Here is a 22035-nt window from a genome sequence, read left to right on the forward strand (position 1 = left end):
TGGATGGATGGATGGATGGACGATGTAAAATCTGTACTGTTATCATGTGCATTGGAATGACTTGACACATTTTAACCTTCCTGTGATTCTAAAAACTTTCCCTGCTTCCTTTTAACAGTATGCCCCTGAGAGTGTGCTAGAACTACGGTTACCGTGGCAACAACACTCCTTCAGAGGCAGAACAGAGAAGGGAGGAGAGTACGAGAGGCGGCTCTCGTTGCATGGCAGCTTGTTCCCCGAGGTAAAAGTAGTGCAGCGGGAGGAGAAGATGCACAAGCACGCCGCTGCTGGCCTGTTGATGAGTGCTCATTAGCCGGGCGAAATCAATCACGGCGCTGGTTTGAAACAGGCCGCGTTAATTATCGAACATGAACGCAGGTGTTGCATGACTGAACAGCAGCAACGTTTCAAAGAGTACACACACACGCACACACACAGAAATGCTTCCACGCAGTCCGGTATTTATTCGATCTAGATTTTTCTTAATGTTAATATCAAATCTCAAGTGTCTGATGTCGTGCATAAATAGCTTCTTGGCATTTTGTTACCTTTGTTGCCACTAGCAACGTACATTAGGTACAATGAGTTCCAGTACGAGAGCTACGTATATATAGAAAACATATTCTGCTTTTAGTATTCAAAAGAGAGGCTTCACACAGTTGCAGTTCACTGTCAAACTAAAAAAAAAACAATAACCTTGAATCACGCATTGAGTTTTTTAACCAATCACACACTTTGGCCTTCTTAATGCTAATTCTAACGCATACATAACCATTCCAGCAACTGATGTTTGGACACAAACCGTGCAACAAGACATACATTCATTCAATATAAAAGCATTCAGGTCATACATTCTTTATCCTCTGTGAAGAACTGAGCCGATCGGTACAGACACCCATGAGAGTGTCTTTCTTAAATTGCCTCCTGGTGGCCAAGCAGAATGACTGTTCAATCGATATTAGGAATGTGAAATGAATCAATTGCTTTTGTATTTGTTTCAATAAGGAAAGGAGAGTTGAGATACCCTGAATGAAGATCCAGCTCACTCATGACCCTCATGAAAAGAAGTTTATAGAGCTATCCTCCTCAATGTTGTACATGCCATCCAGGTCTATGTGAGCACAGTTTTGCCTTGATGATTTTGAATCCAATATAAAGTGGAGTCAAATAGGTAACACAACGTTCACACAGGAAGCGCTTGGGACTTGACACCGACTTCGTCTAATGTTTTTATTAAAAGGAAGGACGGCAGACCGGGATGGAGTCGACCCAACGGTGAACTCATTTGCTGTGACTGCGATAAGACATAATAGCAGAGCATCACTTTGGCGCGAGCTCTGAGGAACGACCCGACCCCGGTTAAAAGAATGACGGGCCATCTCGCTTCTATGTGACGCACATTTTTTTGGGGTCTTTTCATCTGGGATGAAACAGAGCGTCGATACCCGTCGCTCCTCTCGGCGCGAAAATAACACCGTGATAAGATGGATATCTCACTTTGCTGGCTGTAATGAAGCCAAAGATCTGCAGCTCTGAGCGGCAGTTCATCACGAGGGCACAATCAATTAAAGACAAACAGATGAGACCAAATCTCAACCGGTGCCTGATTGTCCAGGTAGTCAACAACACGTACTTTATCTTCCTATGATGATCTGAGGAACTCTCTGGTGGCATCCATAAAGGCTGATTACACTGAAAGCCAAGGGCGGTGCACTCTGCAAAGTGCAGTGGACGAGTAGCCCTAAGAGCTCTCGCTGACTACTTAGTCCGGCTGCCTTTACCGGGAGAATGAGTGGAGATGGTGATGGCCCTGCGCTGCCTGCCTGACGTTGCAATAAACGTTGACCTGAGTGCAACGGATGCCAAGAAGCTTTATGAGAAAGCCAAATGCCAGCTCACGCTGCGTCTCTCCCAGGGACTGACGGCAGCACGACTTGATTAATCAGACGAGTATTTCCGACCGCTATTGCTGCATGTAATTGTTGGCTACGTTTACAACACCACAGGGGTATAATTGTTTTTTCATTAAGGTGACTTTTTATCTTCTTTTGAATTTTGTTTTTCAGATTCAATCATTCTTAATTAGTTTTTTTTTGTAGGTTTAGCTTTAAAGAGTATTTGTTGAGCGCCAGGTAGGGGAAAAAATGTGACAATAAGCATTGTGTAACAAAAAAAAACTACAGTTACATTACAAAAAGAGAAGAAAAGTTTTTCGCAAGTAGCAAAGAATCATTTCTGCAGAACACACTGCAAATAGTGACTTGGTAAATAGTGAAGACAATGTCTCGCCGTAAAGAAAAAGTTCAAAACAATCATGTAACGAGCATGACATCGCCGCAATCAACTTGACAGTTCCGTAAGACCGCCCGTCGGCATCTCCATACATACAGACGTTTGGCCATTGGCCAGCTGGGGCACAAACAAGGGAACTTTCTCGTATTCCCAGCCCAGCCCGCCAGCCGCCGCCGCCCGCCTCGGCCTAATGCGATTACCAACATCGACTCAGATGTAGATGGGACCAATTAGTCTGCTGTCTGCCCCGAAGAGAGACGACCGTTGCGGCACTGATGCTATTAAGAGTCGCTTCCCAAAGTGGCCGCAAAAATGCACAGAAAAAAACACATTTTCGACACAACTGGTACTTCTAAAATCAAGCCAGTGAATTATCTCGCTGTACAAAAAGCTTTAAGTTCTTTTCTGATTGAAACACCAGAGAAAGTTGGCGCAGCAAAGCCATTCGTGCTACAACTGAGCTACACAAATCCAAGAGCTACAATCAATGTTGTGATTGGAAAGGGCTTTGAGGAGAAATTCCCGGCAGGATCATCCACTTGATTTGTAGATGCCTTCTATGTGACAGGTCACGTAGAGCAGAGGAGAACGATGATGCGTCAAACGGGAATTGATGCGACAAAAGCCGTTCACCAGGAAGAAACAGGAACGACAGCAAATATCAGCAGGATGCGAGAGGAGAGGAGACGAGGACAAAACAAACAATTTTGATGTCCGACTCATCTATCTTCTACCAGACGCTCCCTCAATTCTAATTACTGTCAAACTGTATCAGCTCAGTGTTCTGAGTTCCCGTTGTCAATATTTTGATGGAAACAGATTGGTTTGGGGAAACTGTGACTAATATTGCCCGTCCAAGATACAAGTGGTTGGTTAAGGCCCTTTCAAGAACAGTTAACCAACCATCCATCCATCCGTACATCCATCAATGACAAGAAACTAAATCTATATAATTCTTTATTCTAATTTGAATCCCTCAAGGGCAAATTCGACAATCAATAACAATTACTATTGGCAGAACTAGAGAGACAGAGAGCCCCAAATTAAAATTTTACTTAGGGCTTGATGGCCCCTGAGATAGTTCTGAGTCTGACGCATCAAATAATCAGTTTAGTCTGTATTGGCAGTGTGAATATCGATCTGAAGACTGGACGCACGTCTCGCTGAGGCTCATTTACGCTCCTAAACGGCTGAAATTCTTATCACCTATCGCCGCCAACTCCTCGGCTCGGATTCAAGACAAACAGGGAATCTACAAGCGAGAAAAGCTGCCGAGGAGTGGGAGGTAGAACGAGGCCCCCTGCGGATCTTCCGCCGTCGCCGCGTTTACACGATGACACGGCCAAAATTCACCGTGGTCCACTGTCTTCCCTTCTTTTCAGTTATCGCAGTGTCTCTCTGCCTTGTGCTTTACCCACGACTAACAAGATGACTTCTGCCTTTTTGTCACGAAAACTATTGGGTAGGTCGGTCGTTTTTGGAGGAACTAGCTAAGCAGGTAAGCGCTTAGTAAGCCTGACAGGTAGACAAATAGCTAAGTTGATCCGTAAGCTGATTACTAAGTAGGTAGTTGCTAGGTTAACAGACAGGTATTTAGGCCGGGAATATTTTGGCAGGCTGTTTGAGAGGTCGCCATTTCAGGAGCAAGTGGTAAATCACATATACTGCTTTTGGCATGACCCTATCTGCAAGCGGCCTTAAACTTGCCCGACCAAACAATTCTTTCGATGGAAGAGGACAAACAAAGTCAACCACTAAGGCGGCCAGTCGAGACGATTCTCAAGGCTGACATTTAAGTTCTCTTATTGTAGTTGTTTTATTTTGATGCTGTCTGCCTCCCCATGTGGTCTATTTAGTGCCAGAGCCTCATTCTTCCCAGACAATCGATACAGAAACACTTCAACGGCAAACGCCCAGTCGTTGTAACAATCTCTCTCGAGCCTTTCCGGGCTCACTAGCCAAAGATCAGGTCCAGCCAGAAATTCCGTAAATAGTTATCATCTCATCGTCACATGGGTGAGCTCCTGATCCCAGTTCACCTTATTTTCAGTGGGGGGGATTGAAAGGCAAGATCAAAGCAAAGCAAAATACAGTTTCATCACAACGTGCAGACTGAGCCGCTCGTTGGGTTTCCGTGTGCGCGAATCATTTACACCTGCATCCCCCGGTGCCGCTGTCCTGTCAGGAACGGCGGGTAACTATGGCAACAGCAGGAATAAAGGGGACAAGTTTGAGAGGCGGCCTTGCCAACGTGCTTCTCTGATCTTTGCTGAGCGAGTCCCTTAAATCGGCAATTCTCAAATTGGGGACCAAGAGCCACCATTCTTGAAGATCAACAAAATGATTTGCAACAAACTGCACCATGTCATATTTTCCCAAAAAATTCTATCTACAAAAGGTGGGCCGGTGTAAGACTTTTTTCTTTTTCTTCTAGAGTACGACTTTTGTATTATGACGTAATTTGCAACAATTTTCGGGCCGCCATCCTCACATTCCTGTGACGCCAGGGGAAGGTCACTGTAATGGAGCCTTACAAATATGCTCTTAAGGGATTAAAACGGTAACTTTGCAGCTCCTCCGGGATGCTATCGCGCTTCTAAGCGGATTAGAGGCGCAAACATCCGCGTGTGCATTAAAGCATGCAAGCGGTAAGGTGTTTACGCTCTGCCTCGCCATGTCAATGATGGTAATTCCAATCATTCTCTCATCACCCTGCTGGGAATTCAAAAACAAAAAAAGATTGCATCTAATCAAGGCGGCGAATTTAAAGCCGAGTGACAAAGAACGGTGAATCTCGGAGCGGCTGATTTATTTATGGCGTGGAAAGGAAATGGAGTGGGTTTTGACATTAAGTGGCGTCGACAGAGCCCATCACGACGGCCCAAGTGCAAGGCTCGACAAAAAGGAGACAAGGCCGACGCGAGTGTAGAACTGACAGGTGTTTAGCTCCGAGTACTCGGGTACAAGCTTTGACCTGACGTGAACTTTATCCGTCTATCCATATAAGAAAAAAAATATAATTGAGCAACTATTACTGTATTTCAATGCTGGACATGATGGTGGTACGTTGAGGTTGGTATAGAAAGTTTGGCAAAGAGAAAATAATTGCTCAAATTGTGAGGAAGGTGAGGAGTCGGTCGAGTAAGCCCGCAATTACTCTGCAAAGCTCGGGCGTAATTTGCTGTAATCGCAGCAGTCCTGTCTAGAAAAACGATTGCTTTTGACGTAAGCAGCCAGCAGGTGAAAGCGACGGCAAACCTGCCTGACGCGCCCAGTTTCAGCCACTTGGTGCCATGGCAACAACAACAAATCATTTAGATACTTTGAAGGGCCGGAAAATAACTGGACTGGTGACAGAGGGAAAGCGTTCTCACGCTTCTGTGTGGGCATCTCTGATCTGCCCTCAACAACACCGGCTAATGAGCTCACAAGGAGCCATTTGCCAAATCACAGCTTGTCTGCCATAGCAGACAGATGATGGCGGGGACAGCCAGGCCTGCTACTTCCATTGTGGAGGCCAACTTCAGGCTGATCTATTATTCAGAGGCAGGGGGTTTTCAAACTTTTTCGCTTCAGGAACCCCTTATGAATATTTAAATGAACTCTCAGTTAAATCTAATTACATGAGCACCCCTGAACATCATGGGAGTTATTATTTTTTTTTAACCTAAATATTTATGACCTGTTTAACAGCAATGAAATGAACCAAATTTAACATAGCCATCATTTATAGTTGGCATTAGAGCTGAAATGAATCCTCCACATTAAACAAAGGTATATATTTTTTTTTTTTGTGGACCCCCAATACAAACCCAGGACCCCAGTTTGCAAGCCACTGACTTCAAGTGATCGTCACAGTGGGATCGTTTTTGCCAATCCAGCAGGTTCTTGTTGCCTGCCTGTTGAAACGCGGTGGCGCGGGGGCTGAGGCAGCAGTGCCACATGGGCGAATATTCTATTTTAAACAGTTTAGCCTGCTTGCAATTACACATTACAACCCTGCAGCATTCATAAGGGAATTCGAAAGCATTTGCTTGGTGAGAGTCCCCACCCTCCCCAGGCCATACTCTTCCCCTCAACCATCTTGCAATCTATAAACGCACTCATGACACGCGCACGCATCTTTAATTTTCTCCTTATCCATTTTTGCCTTAATCAGCACTCTTCATGGAACTTGCCCTGGTCGTGCCTGCAGGCCAGCGGCGTTTTGAGGATCTGTCAGGAGCAGAGAGGGCAGGCGGGTGGGTTGGGGCGTCTCGGCTTTGCGTGGAATTGCTAGAAAATGTCAGAGTTGGAAATAACCGCAGTGACACGCTGGTGGATATGTAGCGGGCGAAGAAGGATGAAGAGTACGTGACTGCGGCGTGACAACGACATGGAAAGGACCCCAAACTAGAAAGCTGAGGCCGACTGAAGTCCTTCTAATAAACGCTCTAAGAGTTCCCCGTCGACTACATTGTACTCAGCTCAGCTGTCAGTCAAAACAAGTTGACTTTCCCTTAGAATTGTCATCTGGGGAAGCCAGCTTTTAAATTTTGGACGACCCATTAATATGTCACTGATATTCACTTTGACAGAATCAAATGATTTGAAACTAACCTGCTTCTCCCACACAAATGTGGATTTTTTTGTTGGAAATATTGAATATAAAACCGCACTACTTGGATTAAAAAAAAAATCTATATTGAAATCACCTTTAGGAATTAAAATGACATTATTCATCATTAGGTAGCGAAAACATTTGAAATAAAAATCTGATGATGAAATCCAATACGATGAATTTAACTGTGGCTGCAAAAATTATTAAATTAAAATCAAATCAATTTTGCGGTCTCATTGAAAATGTTAAATTTAAGACGCTATTGCGTCCGAAATTGTGACAAAAACAGTCCAATTGTCTCTGTCTCTTATTTCACAATCAATAGATGCTACCTTTGCTATACAAGCCATAATCAATGAGGGTAATTCACATTAATTTTCACCAAGAGAGGTGAGATCATCCATCGTGTGGAGATGTGAGCTCAGGCGTGAGCAAGCTCAAGCATCTCCAATCTTTTGAAAATCAATAGGGTTCTTGTTTTGACAAATCTATGGACGGCGTTTGTACTTTAGTGGTTTCATCAGAGAGCGTGCTCTTCAAAAGGAGCTCAGGTGAGGTCTTGGCAGGCGGGGTCCTCACAGTCTTTTCAAGCATTCATTATTTAGCCGCTCTAAAAATACATCAGAGGCTACCTCCGTTTTTTTCTTCTTTTTTTTCTTTTTTTTTGAAACTCAAGTTTCTCAGTGACATCCCGGCTGCGGTTTGATCACAAAAAGAATGCAGCTTTTATTAGTGCCGTAAGTGTATAAAAATTTGTTTGGTTTTGACTAATTGAAGCGAGATTAGTGAACCTCAGCAGAGTCGTCATGCGGGTCAGAGATTGGAAAGCCCTGGTAGTTAATTGCGTAAAATGAGGAGATGTCAACTTTATTCAGCTGCTGCAAATGAAGCCTCGACAATCTACAAGACATGTGTTGCCAACCAACGATGCAAACTAGGGCCTCGCAGTCGCTAAATGTTGCCGAAGGGTACCAAAGATACACATTATCGACCCAACATCTCATTATTTTCATTTTACGCATACGATCTAAAATTAATTGTATTAAACCAGTTCAGGCTCATCGGAAATTTATAGATGAAGAATTCCTCAAAGGGAAATTCAGTTTTCAACGCAAACATTTTGCAATGTGTGCAGATTAGTTACAAGTCTCGCTACTTCAACTCTGACCTTTCAATGACAAGACAGAAAAATGATGACACAAGCTGGATCAGTGAGGCCAAGCTGAAATCTGATTGGTTCAACAATTGCTAATAAAGTTTACGTTGCATGAATTACTGATTGTTGTGAGCAAATTAGATGAATACGGCAGCACATAGAGGCTGAAATCTAACTTCTAGCAACCACATACATGTACTGGAGGCAGTGCAGAACAGAACAACATGAAAAAAATAGATAGGGCTAAATTAGTCTGACCCAGACTGCCCACCACTGCTTAATGGTCAATACAACAGAGTCACAAGCCAGGGGAGGTTTTGGGATCAATGGCTGATGTTGACTTTGGACTTGCGACCCCTCTTAAAGCATCTGATGAGGTTTAGTGATTTTAGGTTTCCCAAGGACTCGGCACGTTCCATCAGCTGCGTTTGTGTTGGTAAACAGATCGATGCAACACTTGCAGACGGCGCAGACAATTGGAAGAATGTCGCCAGAGTTATAGTTTTTTTTAATTACTGACATAATTGTGACTTTACCACTGTTTACGTAATTTTCTAATGCATCCAGAATACAACAAAACTGACATTGGTCTAGATTGTTTTAATAATACTAAAATATTAAATGACGAATTTTAGTAATGTTAAGGATTAGTCAGCAACAGGTGGAATTTTTTTCAAAAATATCATAGCAATAAATTACAACAAATGGTGCAAGTTCTTATGGATCATTTTTAAAAACCAAATAAAAATATCTCAAAACCTCATGATTCAAATTTGTATTGTACACTTAAAGATACATAATTGAAAACAAACATTTCTTAAAAAATTAGATAAAAACTATTCAAGTTAAAAGTTAAATATAACTGAATTGTATCACACGTTGTGTTGCGTATCACTAGAGGGAGCCCATGTAACACACATTGAGAGTTTTTTTTTTGGGGGGGGCTGTGACATAGGATGACGCGAACCATTTTGAGGACTCATCATGAAATCACGCACACACACTCCCGACACACACACAAAGAATCTTGTCCGTCAATCAGCGTGCGTGTGGCGTATCAGGAAAGTCAGGCTGGGAGCAGCACACCAAAGGCGGAGGCCTCCCTCCCTCGAAATCAACAACAGCTCAAGAATCCAGTTGAGATGTGCAACAGACAACCTTCTATTCAACTCGTCCCATTTTTGCTGGAGGCAGCCAGCACGTGCATGTGGGCACGCCGGTTCAGCCACCTACACACGCGTCTACAAACACACACACACATGCACGCCTCCTCCCAGCGTAAGCATGCATTAAGAGCTGCAAGTAAGAAAAAGAAATGGCTTCCCTTTTCACAGGCATCGCTTGACTGAGCTCCTCTTTGACTGAAGGGCAAGTGCTTGGACACACACTTCCCTTAAAGTTCCCCGTGGCCATCTCATTGTGTGCGAGCGTGCACGCGTGTGGACACAATATGCCGGCGTACGTCCGTGGAAGAGGCAGTCAAAGAAAAGGAGGACACTCAGGCAAGAAAAAACCAAAGAGGGAGCCAGAGTGAACACGCTTGAGCGGCTCTGCGGCCTGCCACCTCACATCACCCCCTGACACTTGAAAGCACCACCACCCAATAACACAATGGGGGTCCTGAATGCACCGCATCAACAGCATAGTGCCGGGCACCTTTGCACTTTCTAACCTTAATATTGATTGACTGACCTCTTCATGGAGGAGCGTGTTCTCATAAAGTTGAATAAAGTTTTCTCAGGTTAGCCATTTTTGCGGAAAATTGCAACTTCATCTGTAAATTATGAAAATAAGAGGAAAAAGTTGGACTTTTTTTTAAAGAATCATTTTAAAAAGTGCAATTCAGGAATAGTTTTTATAGTTGTACCAACAATTTCCTACATAAATAATCTATTGAAAGAAAAACTTGTATTGCTTCGTTATGGCTTTTACAAAATGTGATATTCCTCTTGTAAAGTTAGAGGATACATGGACTAAAGAGGAAAAAATTGTCCCAAGTAAACAAGTTAAGAGGAAAACTTTATTTTTATTTGAACGATGTAATAAGAGAAAATAACCATTTGAAACAGAGCATTAACATTTAATATTCCAGAGGTGAACCAAATCAAGTAAGCGAGCGTGTTTGATATTCAGATTCTATTTGCATCTCTCATCTTTGCTGGAAAAGGTTTCTAAAAAGTAATCAAATGAGACGAGTTGAATCCGAGCGAGGCTGCCGGGAGTCTTCCCGCCGCTTTTATTAACTTGTCAACGATTGTCTGCAAAATGAGAATCCAATGGCACAGAAGCAACATGAGGTGCGAGCTGGGGCCTAGCGAGGCCACCTTCACAATACCATGGCAAAATTAGCTTTGTGCTGAAGGAGCCAACTCTCCCGGGACATAAACACAAATGTTCTATCGCTTGCTTACAGGCTTTAACACGTTCCGCTGGAGGGATTTAAACCAGTCGGAGGAGAAAGGCGCCGCTAATACGGAGCCGGGGAACATCATCATGATCAAACACTTGACGGCAATGAGGAGGCGACGTGCATGCTCAGACACGACGTGGAACTCGGCCGTTGTTGAATAAAACGAATGACTTGAAAAACAAACGCAGCAAAACACTCCGAATGAAATTCCAAACTTTGACATTAAAGTCGTGCAAGTCGTTGAAAGTCGGAATGTCATCCTGAGCGATGTGTTCCTCAATCACTGCCAAAGTTAACGAAGCAATTAGCTAGTCGCACTCGCCATGATCTAGCAACTGATCAAGTGTTTGACAGATTTGAAACTAATCAAATTTGACAACCTAGCTGAAAGATTCATGATCTGGCCATAATTAACTTAGTTTGACTTTATGTCAAATCTGCTTCCACTATGTAATGAATTGCCATAACACACGTGGCAAACCAAGCACGACTGTAATTGCTTCACACACGCACACACGCGGGGTGAATGCAACACATGTGGACGGGCCTTCACATACATGCGTGAACATCAGCAATTTGCCCAAAGCACCAAAAAGTCCAGGAAGCTAATAGGGAGTGTCAGGTTAGGGTCCTGCAGGGGGCGACGCAATGCAGATGCTGTCACTCATTATCCATGTTGGGAAATACATTCAAGTGAACTCATACGTGATGATATGGAGACAGATCCAGAGGTCAAATATGGAGCGTAGTAGTCCAAAGATGACGTAAAAATGTAGAAAACACAATATGACAAAAATGGAATTTCCTTCCTTGTTTACGTTTGCAGTATCAAGAACGCACGGAGGACAATATTAAGATTCAGATCACGTTAAAAAGATAAACTCGTCACGCCCAACGATATCAGACACTGGCCAATAAAAAGATGACATAACGCGACAGTTCGACTCAAATCTCACACTTGTCACACTGCATGAGACACAAAGACACACGTATGGTGTGCACCTAAAAAGACATGCAGCCATCTGGGCAAAACTGAAACTTGTTGGACCGGTTTTCAATCACAACGTGGATTCCATGCATTCCCGGGAGTTTTGTCTGGCATGACTGCGATACTTCAAGGGTGTCGCATGCTCATTCTGAAATGTCTGCAACCTCTCTCAAGCTCGCCATTATGCACATTAATTGCCCAGCCTTGTCGTTTATTTTTCAGCATAAATGAAGATATGAGTTGCCTGATACGGGTCAAGACACATTTGGAGTATTTCAATATGCTGGATGTAACGTTGAAAAAAATAAATTCCAATTTATTTTGAGACCGAATGAATGACTTGTTGACTGCAATCTTAATGAATGCACAGACGAGCGGCAGCAGGCTCAGAAATTGGGAGGGAAATTAAAAAAGCAGCAACTTTGCCTCATGAGCTCATTACCAAGCATTCCGAGCTCGTCAGCGGACAAAGAAAGCCGACGTGGAGTCACGCAAAGCATTAAATGAGGAGCTAATATTTTTAATTTGTACAAAGTCGCTGTAATTCCTGGCATCTCCAGTGAAAACGAAAAGCCCTTTAGGCCGAGACGCTGCCAGCAGCTGCACGGGAGAACCCTGACTGGATGCTTGTTGTTTATTTATAGAATCAGCACTGGTAAATTACATTATGTGAACAAAAATTAAGAAAGTTTTTGCAATTCAATGGACCTCGTGCTGGTTTAAGTCAAATTTGTCATCCGTCACATTCAATAAGAAATATACTCCCTTTTCTAAAATTGACAGATTCAATTTCAACTGGGACTTAAACAGCTTGAAGCCTCTTTTTTGGAAGAATTCATCACTATTTGCCAAACTGGTGTGTGAGTTGAATTCAATGCCACACTATGTCAAAATAAAAAAAGAAAATCATTCAGTCTCTGCCGCTGTTTCTATGAATATGACACGGAAATCATCACTTAAGATGAAAATGAGTCTTGCTTAGTAAGACAGACAATTCCCAGGATGCATTTCAGGTCCCTACTGTTCTCACTGATTCCGTCTCATTTAGTGGAATTTGCTACACAAACGAAGGGTTATGTAACGGCGTTAACGAGCGCCGCGCGTCCGTCCATCTGCTTGGCCCCTTGTCGGAGGCCTGTAATCAGATTAGGCAGCCGCCGGGTGACCGTGCGTGTGTGCGTGCGTGCGTGGGATAGTGCATGACGTGACCATGGCGTTGTTGGTGTGTACTATCACATGATGCATACGTGTGAAGAAGTGGTGCGATCCAGAGCATTAACAGGCCTACTGTTGACAATAACAGCCTGGGTAAGCGTCAGATGACACATCGCCTCTTGGCTCGTGTCGCATTGCAATTACAACCCCGAAAAGAAAAGAGAGCTGAATGTGTCGTGTGGTGTGGAGTTTCTTATATCTCCCTGTGCTTCTCGAGGTCCTTCAGCTTCTTCCTCGGTTCCAACCACCAGAACTGGTTGATTGGTGTGAATGTGAGTGTAAATCCTCGTATGTCTATTTGTGCCCTGCAATATTCGGGCAAAAATAATGATTAGCTTGATTAACCCTAACCGTACAAAAAACTTTGATCATTAAAGACTCACCTATTATTTGAAACGTAAAGCATTCACGCAAAGAAGCCAGGGTAAAATTAGTGTGGTACTCTCCGAAAGAAGATTAATCACTTGAAAATACAATGCCTTGTCTTGACTTAAAATTTTAATTTATTCCACAACTAAGCGGGTATCTTAATTTACTTTTACGTGAAATGAATTTCCCCACTGAAATGAATTGAGCAGCCATTATCTGGCTTCATTCCAAAATGCTCCACGATGCTTTGGAATTAATTTCATTTATTTTGCTCAACTTTGTGATTGTTCAATTACAGCTGTTGGAAAACTTAGCTTGGAGTCATTATTTCTCTCTGAGTCGGCACTATTTGCACCGTGTGTGTGTGCGTGTGTGTTGATGGAGACAAAAGAGGAAACGTAGCAACATAACTGAATGCACATTGTGTATGCAAACAAATACGCACTTACATCGACAATTCTTTTTTTCTTTTTCAATTTATCGAATGCTAAATCATTGTCGTAACTGGCGTGATATTTAATGGCATTTGAGGACATTTCAGAAAAAGCGCACACAAAAAAAGAGAAGGCTTTTTGGGAGACTAGCTGAGAAAATCAAACTCATAAAGAGGTGAATTTGCCAATGGTGAAACCACAAACAGTCGGATGTTGACAGTTCATTTCAAGAGAACAAATTATTTCCATTATTCCCAATAGGGGGGAAATGCTTTTGTTCACGCTCATAGGTTACACTGCATTTTTCTGTCATCTTGGGCCAGCCAATCATTTTAGAATAACAAAATTATCGACAAAGAAGTTCAAAAGTGCCCTCCCGATGACCAGCAGACACTCGTGGCCTCGGGCTCGTCACCTGATGAAGAAGCGCTCGGCACCAAGTCGCCACTCACACGGCGACTCTGATGTCTCATTGGTATTCCGCCGCACGCCCGCAGCAGGCGGCGAATGCGAAAGCTATTAAGATTCCGCCAAAGCCGTCCGTTCCCTCGTCGCCGAACGTGCGGCCAAGGAGAAAGGGGCTGTGGATTCCGGACCGAGAGAGAGCATGGCTATTTGGACGCCGATTGCTGTCTTATGAAAATTAGCCATTGAGCGCTGAGGTCAAATGAATATGTATTTAAATACAACACGGACAAAATCAGCTTCCAACAGATTCGAAGGCTCTTTTTTGTCGGAGCTCTTGAATGTTTAATTGTAACCTGCGGAAGCTGATTTCGAAGCCCTTGGGGTAAAGTTCATATCCTCAGGTGCTTCCATTTTTGACAGATTTGCATTTAACACGAAGCTCCGACTTGCTGATCAGAGAAGCACCGATCGATTTTTAATTGCATCCCTCACGAGCTGACCGTGATCCCCGAGGTCAAACGGTGAATTAGCATATCATCAACCGTCCCCGTTGTCGACAGCTTTGTTTCAAACTACACAGCGTCATCTGCTGTGAAAAAGTCCATTAAATTTTAATTTGCATTGGGTAAAAGCTTGTCAGCTCTCCAACAGATTTGCATCAAACTTGAAGACCTTGCAGACTGTTTTTGTCTTAACAAGGACGCTAAGGATTTTTAATTGTGTCCAGCACAGGCTATCTCGAATTTCTGAGGTCAGAACTTCAATTAGTCGTATATGTATACTCAAAGGTCAGCATTTGAAACAGCTTTCCTTCAAACTGGAGGCCTTGCGTTGATTTTTAAACATCTCCCGCACAGGGTTCCGGATCAACGGCTTCACTATTCCGACGAGAGCTTGCCGCAGGTGTGTAAGCTGATGAAAATGGAGTAAAATCACAACTGGCCCCACCAGGACATCCTCGGCCATCATCAGAAGCGCTGCGTGAGAGCTTTGAGATGAGCCACATCCAGCAGCAGCAGCAGCAGCAGCCCCTGCCCAGAATGCTAAGCCGCTTGCTAATCACCTTTGGAGAGGACAGTCTAATTCAGATGTCAAGGCCCATTACCTGTGAGCGCTTCAGAGGTGACCCAGGCAGCTATCTTGCAGCCATAAACACTATTTGGGGGATAATGCACATCTGGATGGCCGAGAGGCACCCAGCCCAAATTTGGACTCATTACAGTGAGCCGAGGGGGTTTGGGTGCGGCCTTTAGCGTGTATCAATCAACTCTGCATATAGATGACGTCCTTGACGATGGCACCCGTCAAAGCCATCTGCCTGGAATGTGAAACCCTTTGAGACGTTTAGGGGATAAATTAATTTGATTTGACAATGCTCCAATGTTTCTTGATATTATTTTCATTTGTCAAAATTTTGATTTTTTAATTGTCTGGCACAAGCTGGCTGTGCTCTGTGTGGTCAAATTAGTATGCGAATAAACGGCAACCTTTGCGTCAAACCTGACACCATTGATTGTTGTTGGAACAAGAAGCCTTTTGACTTTTAATTGTATCCGGTACAAGATGGCTATGATGTCGGCTCTCCGAAATCAGCATTCAACACATGTTTGACTGATGTTGGAACAAGAAGCCTTTTTGAAAGTGACTTGTATCCGCCACACAAGTTGACCGTCAACTTTGAGATCTAAGACTATGAGCTCTGGGGGGAAATTAGTATTAGTTAACATCCATAAATCCATCCATTATCTGATCTGATTTATCCAGACACAAGCAAGTCAAATTTGCATTTAAAGGGCTCACCTAACTTGTTCTCATCAGAACTCGACTGATTTTGAACAGCATCCAGCGTTTGGACAAAATTAGAAAGCAAGGTCGCGGACAAGTAAATATTTGTTTTGTGGCGGCATGACGGCGACCATCCAGCAGACCCCCTTGCAAGCACTCAGAGAATTCCGTGTGCTGCCAGCAGTGTTCCATTGGAGGGAAGCACCTGCAGGGAGCGGCTCATTAACCCCGCCATTGGATCCTGATGCGCTAATTGGCTGGAAGGACTTGTTTAAGAACAAGCAGCCATCTTGAGCTTGTTGCGGTAATTGCTCTGCGAGGGCTCTGACGATCGGACTGGGAAAATTTATATATTCTAGATGCACTTCCATAGCCCAAATCAATCTTTTAATGCTCGCACTTGTGATGTCAACATCAGCCATCATGGATTATGGCTCAAGGTCAAAGCAAGGACCCTGCAATATGTATTATTGTTTTACAGGATGCCATCAAGTGTAGATTTAACATCTCCATCACATTTTGTTGAAGATGAAATTGGAGTCACTTCCAAAACAGCACGGTGTTTGTATTATTAAATCAAACCCAGTAAGTACGGTTGCGTTTCTATAGGTTTATATAAATACTTAAATCAGCATGACAGACATCCTCCAAGCTATTTTTCGATCCCATTTTTGCAGCTGATTGGCATCAAGAGGCACTTCCTGATACGAGAGCTGCATTAATGAGATTAACACACGCTCACTATTGCCGTTTGATAACTGAGGTCACACAGTCGTCTGCCGACTGAGATGTTGGCATGCAATGCCGAGAGGGTGACATACTGTGAATCAACAGATCAACAAAATGCGGCTGCATTAAAACACAATTATGCAATTTGGCCTCCGAATTAAGAACCGTGCCTATTCTTTCCCAGGCGCCATCCTTCAAATGAAAGGCTGCCATCATCGTCGCTGCGGCAGCGATCAACGCTTTAGCTCAATAAACATTAAAATGCTGCAATATGAGATGATTAAAACTCACAAAGAGAAAACAACAAAATAGAACCATCTGCTTCGTTGTTATTCACTGTGAAGGGAATATTTGCGCCTGATGCTTTTAGGTTGCAAATTAATGACACTAATCATCATAAAGATGGGTTAACTCCCATCCTGGAGATGGCAGTAACTAGCAGTCCTGAGTGGTTAAAGGAGAAATTATTATTTTGGGTTAAAAATACAGAATTTGGCAGTACAAGTCTGTGGTTCAAATTCACAGAAAATCGGGAAACGTTTTAGTTTTTCTCAACATGCATTTCTACATCCTATGTAGTATATGCTAAAATACTTATACTAAAATAAATACATAAAAATATTTTCCTAAACTTATCAAATACTTCTTTCAAGTTCCCCTAATATAGTATCCACTTTTTACCAAATCCCCATCCTTTTGCAAGCTTGGTGGCAAGATGGCTTCACTGAGTAACTCAGCCACTTTGTTTTTCAATTCGTGAATGTGGTTTGAGCCTCAGACGAACGCAACAATGGAAATAGACTCCAGCAGATCTTTAAATAGAGGCGTCACTGCCGACTCAATCAAAAGTTAGCAGAGAGAGACGGTGCCGCAGCCTCGGCGTCGACAACGTCTTCATCTCCGAGCGCAAAGGCTGCCCCTGGAGAATTGAACATGCGGCGGCGGCGTAAAGTTCCTCATGCGGCATGCTTTCTTCTATACCACACTCGGAACGCAGAGGAACGCGGCGAAGAACATCGAGGAACATCTGGTGCACCCAGAGAGCCCGTCTGCTGTTGTCTGCTAGTCGCCGTCGAGTCATCACAACAGCTGATCCGGCGACTCCATCAGAGTGGAGAAAAGTTCACTGACTGACTCAATTATGCATGGAAGGCTGTGAATTAAACATGAGGCCGGCTTGCAAGAATGTATACATGGTGCGGACGCGCAAAGGCCAGGCCATCTGCACACCTGACGCCATCCGTCAAGACGTGAAAGACATACCGGAGGACAACACGTCTGTCTACATATGCTCATGTTCTCACACATAAGTGTGGACCAATGGAAGTGACGTTAACCGACTAAGGTCATCGCAAAATACTGCTTAGACACATGATGGAAGATAAATGGAGTCAATTTGGGTGATTTGGAAGCAGGTGACTGATTATTTGTTGCTGGGCTGTTTTCATATGCTTTTCAATGTGAGGAGGTTTATCTCTGAGCCAGAGAGGCTTTCCAAAAGCAGCCCTTTAGCTGTTATTTAATCGTGGCTGCGCATAGGGATTTGTTGCTATTAGGTCACTTACAATTGAATAGATATCTGGAATCGCTCAAATTCATTGAATTGAAATTCCCTACAGAAGAAAAGTTATCACAAGAATACATATTGGTGTTTTCTTCTGTGCTCTGCCTAATTATTTTTGTGTGCATTTCAATGTGAGGAAAGTTGGCTTTGAGCCTTCGACTCTTCCAGACATTTTTTAATCATGGGAGCAAATAGGAACATACATTTTTATCCATCCACCCATTTTCAGAATTGCTTATCCTCACAGGGGTCGTGAGCGTGCTGAAGTCAATCCCAGCTGACTGGGCAGTCGGCAAGGGACACCCTGAACTGGTTGCCAGCCAATCACAGGGCACACAGAGACAAAAAGCAGTCACACTCACATCTCCAGGCAATTTGGAGCACTTAATCGGCCTACCATGCATGTTCTTTTGGGGATGAGGGAGGAAACCCAAAGGCATGGGGAGAACATGCAAATTGCACAAAGGAAGGCCAGAGCTGGAATCGAATCCAGAACATCTGCTCTGAGGCGGATGAGCTAACCAGCAACCCACCGTGCAGCCTTATAGAAGTTTATGCCATGATAAATTAAACATTATAAGCATCAGTTGATTGGTGGAAAGATATTGAAATGATGCTTGCATGGATACAATAGCTTTGGCACTGACCTCAAGTAGAAGCGAATATGAATCTAAATTCTTCGCCGAAGACATATTCCGCTGCAGAACGGCACATGTTCATTAGAAGTAATTAGCCATAATATTTATCAGCAGATTACTGGAAAGATATTCAAATGAGGTTCCCGAAGTTGGCACATGAATAGGTTGCCTTCTTAATTTTGCTACCTTTTTTTCTTTCTGTGTTGAACACGGGGAATTCAGCCATAATACTTAGCAGCCGGTGAGTCATTGAAGCCTAGTAAAATTAGGGCAGCAACAAAAGAATTGTGGTTGTTCATCAAAAATGACTGACACGTCATTATCTTCATCAAAAACTTCTATAGGATCTCATTAAATTGCGCAAGGGTACCTAACGCTATGATGCATCATGGCCAACATGAACAATTCTCTGCTTTTGTTGCTCCCCTTCATGCATTTTATTAATCATCCTTGGTTAAGCGGCCCAGTAAAGATGGCTGCTGGCAGCTCTGGGGAGCGCCAGCCACAAAATACACATGCATGCCCGTTACTCCGAAACAACACACACATATATATTGAGAGTGTGTGGCACGGATGTGCAGCTGATGTCGAGGGAGCTCGACCCAGGTCGGGTTCTTGTGGGACACAGCTGCTGGCTGCTGGGGGCACATTGACGATGGTATCATTTGCTGTTTTGAGCAGCAAACCGGCCCGTCTTTCTTAACTGTCCCATCGCCTGACTCCATTAAAGGCCGGCCATAGCGGCACCCCACCTTATTATGGGATGTCAGCGGTAGGTAGCATCATTCATGCTCGGGCCGGAAGTGCTGTGATGAGACAACAGGATTCAGCCAGCCAGCCATTCTCGCCACTCCATTGCATCCATGTGCACGGGCTGAATAATGGAGGATGTAATTAGGCCTTGTTTCTATGCACGGGAGGGAGTGCACTTAGACTGGATGTCTCCGACCAGGCTGCCACACCATTATTGCCATTATCAGTGTTCGATCTCCCCGAGAAACTGATGGGAGCCAATGCGCCAATTAGAGCTGATACGGTGCAACACGGCTCCGGGGGTGGATGGAGATGTTCTGGCCGACAACATTGGCTGATATAATAAAAAAAGTTGCCGACAACAATTAAGAATGTACTAGCAATTTCTAACAAATGTTAGTCCGTGGAACAACCAAGATTTGAGGAGACTGAAGGCTGCTGCAATAAAACCAGTTGCTGCAGTCAAATAGAAACGGTGATGATTGAGGTACTACAAAAACATGCCACACAAGAAACAATGGAAAGGAATGGTAAGGAAAGCACATTTTCACCAATACAATGAGCTACTGCAGCCAAGTACAGACTGCTGCGGAGTAAAGCAACGTAAACGTAGTGCCCAACATGACTAATCGGGACTCAAAGATGCTAATGAAAACAAACAATGGAAAGGAAAACAATAGTCTACTATACTATTTTTGGCTCTTGGTCATGAGATTACATTTTAGTCATGAAGAAAGTGAGCAACACAAAGGTTACTGCAACTTGCAAGTGGAGACAGTGGTGACCGTAAACTGCAAAAAAAAAAAAAAAAACATACTTAACGACTCTTGAGAGAGTAGCATCTATGGAAAAGAGACCACATTTTACTCCAGAAGAGATCGTGGGCAGCAAAAAAACAATCGACCACTGCATTCAAATGGAGACAGTGGTGAGAGCTACAAAAGCCATGCTGGATTGAATGCATCAAAAAGTCTTGTATGGTTAAATGAAATCTTAACTTTCACCCAATTTTAAATTCATTTCTTAGTGGCCATTGGATTTAAATTAGGGGGGGGGAAAGGCCATTGCAGATAAGCGTTCCAATTTATTATGCAAAAATATGATGTGATTTGTTGCAACTATCTTCAGCTTCATCATTAAATGTATCTACAGTACATGCATGAAACACAATATGGATTTTTCTTGCTGCTTTTCGCAGCAGGGGTGGGACGGATAAATGGCGTTTGCATTCATTTTGCTGGGCAAAGATGATTTAAGGTCAAGACACCACCTTATTGCTGTGTTCAGTTAGTTGGGTTTAAAAGAAAAAAAAAGAAAAAATGCACAACATGTATGGGAAAAATAAGTTGATGTGACTCACCAGGTTTGACAGTCTTCAAGCGAACCGGCTCCCGAAAGTGTCGTATGACAGCCAGCGTGTCCCGGTTTGTAAGTCCACTGACAGGCGTCCCGTTCACCTCCAGCAGCACGTCGCCGTAGTAGGGCAGCTTCCCGACGTGACACACCAGCACGTCCAGCTTCATCTGACCCAGGTGCGGGAACTGGCCCACTTCAGCACCCCCCAGAACCTCCACCACGGAGCCGAAGTCGCCCAGGTTGCCCCACGACACCGCGCACTCCACCACCTTACCGGACCAGTGTTTCTTCTTCTTCAAGGTTCTGGACATGTTGGAGTCCTTTGACTTGTCAAGTCGAGAAAAGCCTGGCTTTGATTATAATTATTGTTTTTCTTTAATGTCGCGGCGGCCTAATAAACCCGAGCGAGTGATTCTCCAGCTCGGTTCATCTTCCTGAGTGATTTCCACCCGTGGAAGGTGTGCAGGAGTGTCATCCACGCGGTAATTCCAATAAGCGCTCCCTGTGCGTAAAACGTGACGAAGCGCAGCAATCACAGCGTCGCTCTCTGCAAAATAAAATTTAATAAAAGATGCAAAAATGGGTCGTCAACGCGCCAGGTTTGGATGACACCGGAGCAACGAGCGTGGACGCTGACAGACAGACAAGCAGGCAGGCTGGCAGGCAGGCGGCTCCACACTGTGTGCACGCACCGTGGAAGTCCAGCCCCCGGTAGTGAAGGCATCTGATTCCAAATCAGGTTTGAGCACACCTGGCACCGCTCAGACTCGTTCCAGCCCCGGCTCCGTCCGGAACGGTACGCCCCCTTTTAGTGGCTGTGCGCACTGACGCTTTTTGCGCTTGCGTGGAAATAGGTGCTGGCGCCATCTTCTGGTGACATACAGCGTCGGTCCAAGTGTCCTCAGGCTCACCCTAAAAATTCTACCACTCCAACTCACCCTCTATTTTCTTTCACACGTATTGAATTAGAAGAAAATACAAACGCATAAATGGCATTTCAATGGGAAGATGATTTCATTTGCACGGGATGTTGGTGAGGATATTTTTGCATTATCTGGTTGTCTGCATTAAACAGCATTCAAGCCCACAATGAAATCAATCATGAATACTTATCAGTTATCTGTTAATCTGCAGCTTTTTTTTTCATGCTGCGTGCATAATTGTTGAATGCAAAACCAGAACAAATTTTTGCAAACACTTTTGTAGGGATGTACTAAATTGTTTAGTGTGAGGTAAAAGAAGACAGTAAATGTCTTTCATTTTTACGGTTGTATGATAAATGATGATATATACGCTTGAGTGGAGCAGCTTGGTGTCAGCACTCTGAGTCAGAGCACT

General features: G+C 43.8%; 1 protein-coding gene across 3 annotated transcripts in view; it reads right to left on the reverse strand.

Moving 5' to 3' along the window:
• Positions 1-21902, reverse strand: part of magi3b (membrane associated guanylate kinase, WW and PDZ domain containing 3b) — a 71190-nt gene extending 49288 nt beyond the window's left edge. For 2 of the 3 annotated variants that reach the window (XM_088389789.1, XM_088389791.1), the window contains exon 1: positions 20702-21902. In XM_088389789.1, coding sequence (XP_088245915.1) covers positions 20702-21008 — 307 coding nt within the window. In that variant the 5' untranslated portion in view covers positions 21009-21902. The remainder of the gene's footprint in view (positions 1-20701) is intronic. The other variant, XM_088389790.1, reaches the window with a different exon arrangement.
• Positions 21903-22035: the final 133 nt, after the last annotated feature.

The sequence above is a fragment of the Syngnathus floridae genome, chromosome 11 (genome assembly GCF_059516105.1).
Source record: "Syngnathus floridae isolate MCC-2025c chromosome 11, RoL_Sflo_1.0, whole genome shotgun sequence".
In the NCBI taxonomy this organism is placed as follows: domain Eukaryota; kingdom Metazoa; phylum Chordata; class Actinopteri; order Syngnathiformes; family Syngnathidae; genus Syngnathus; species Syngnathus floridae.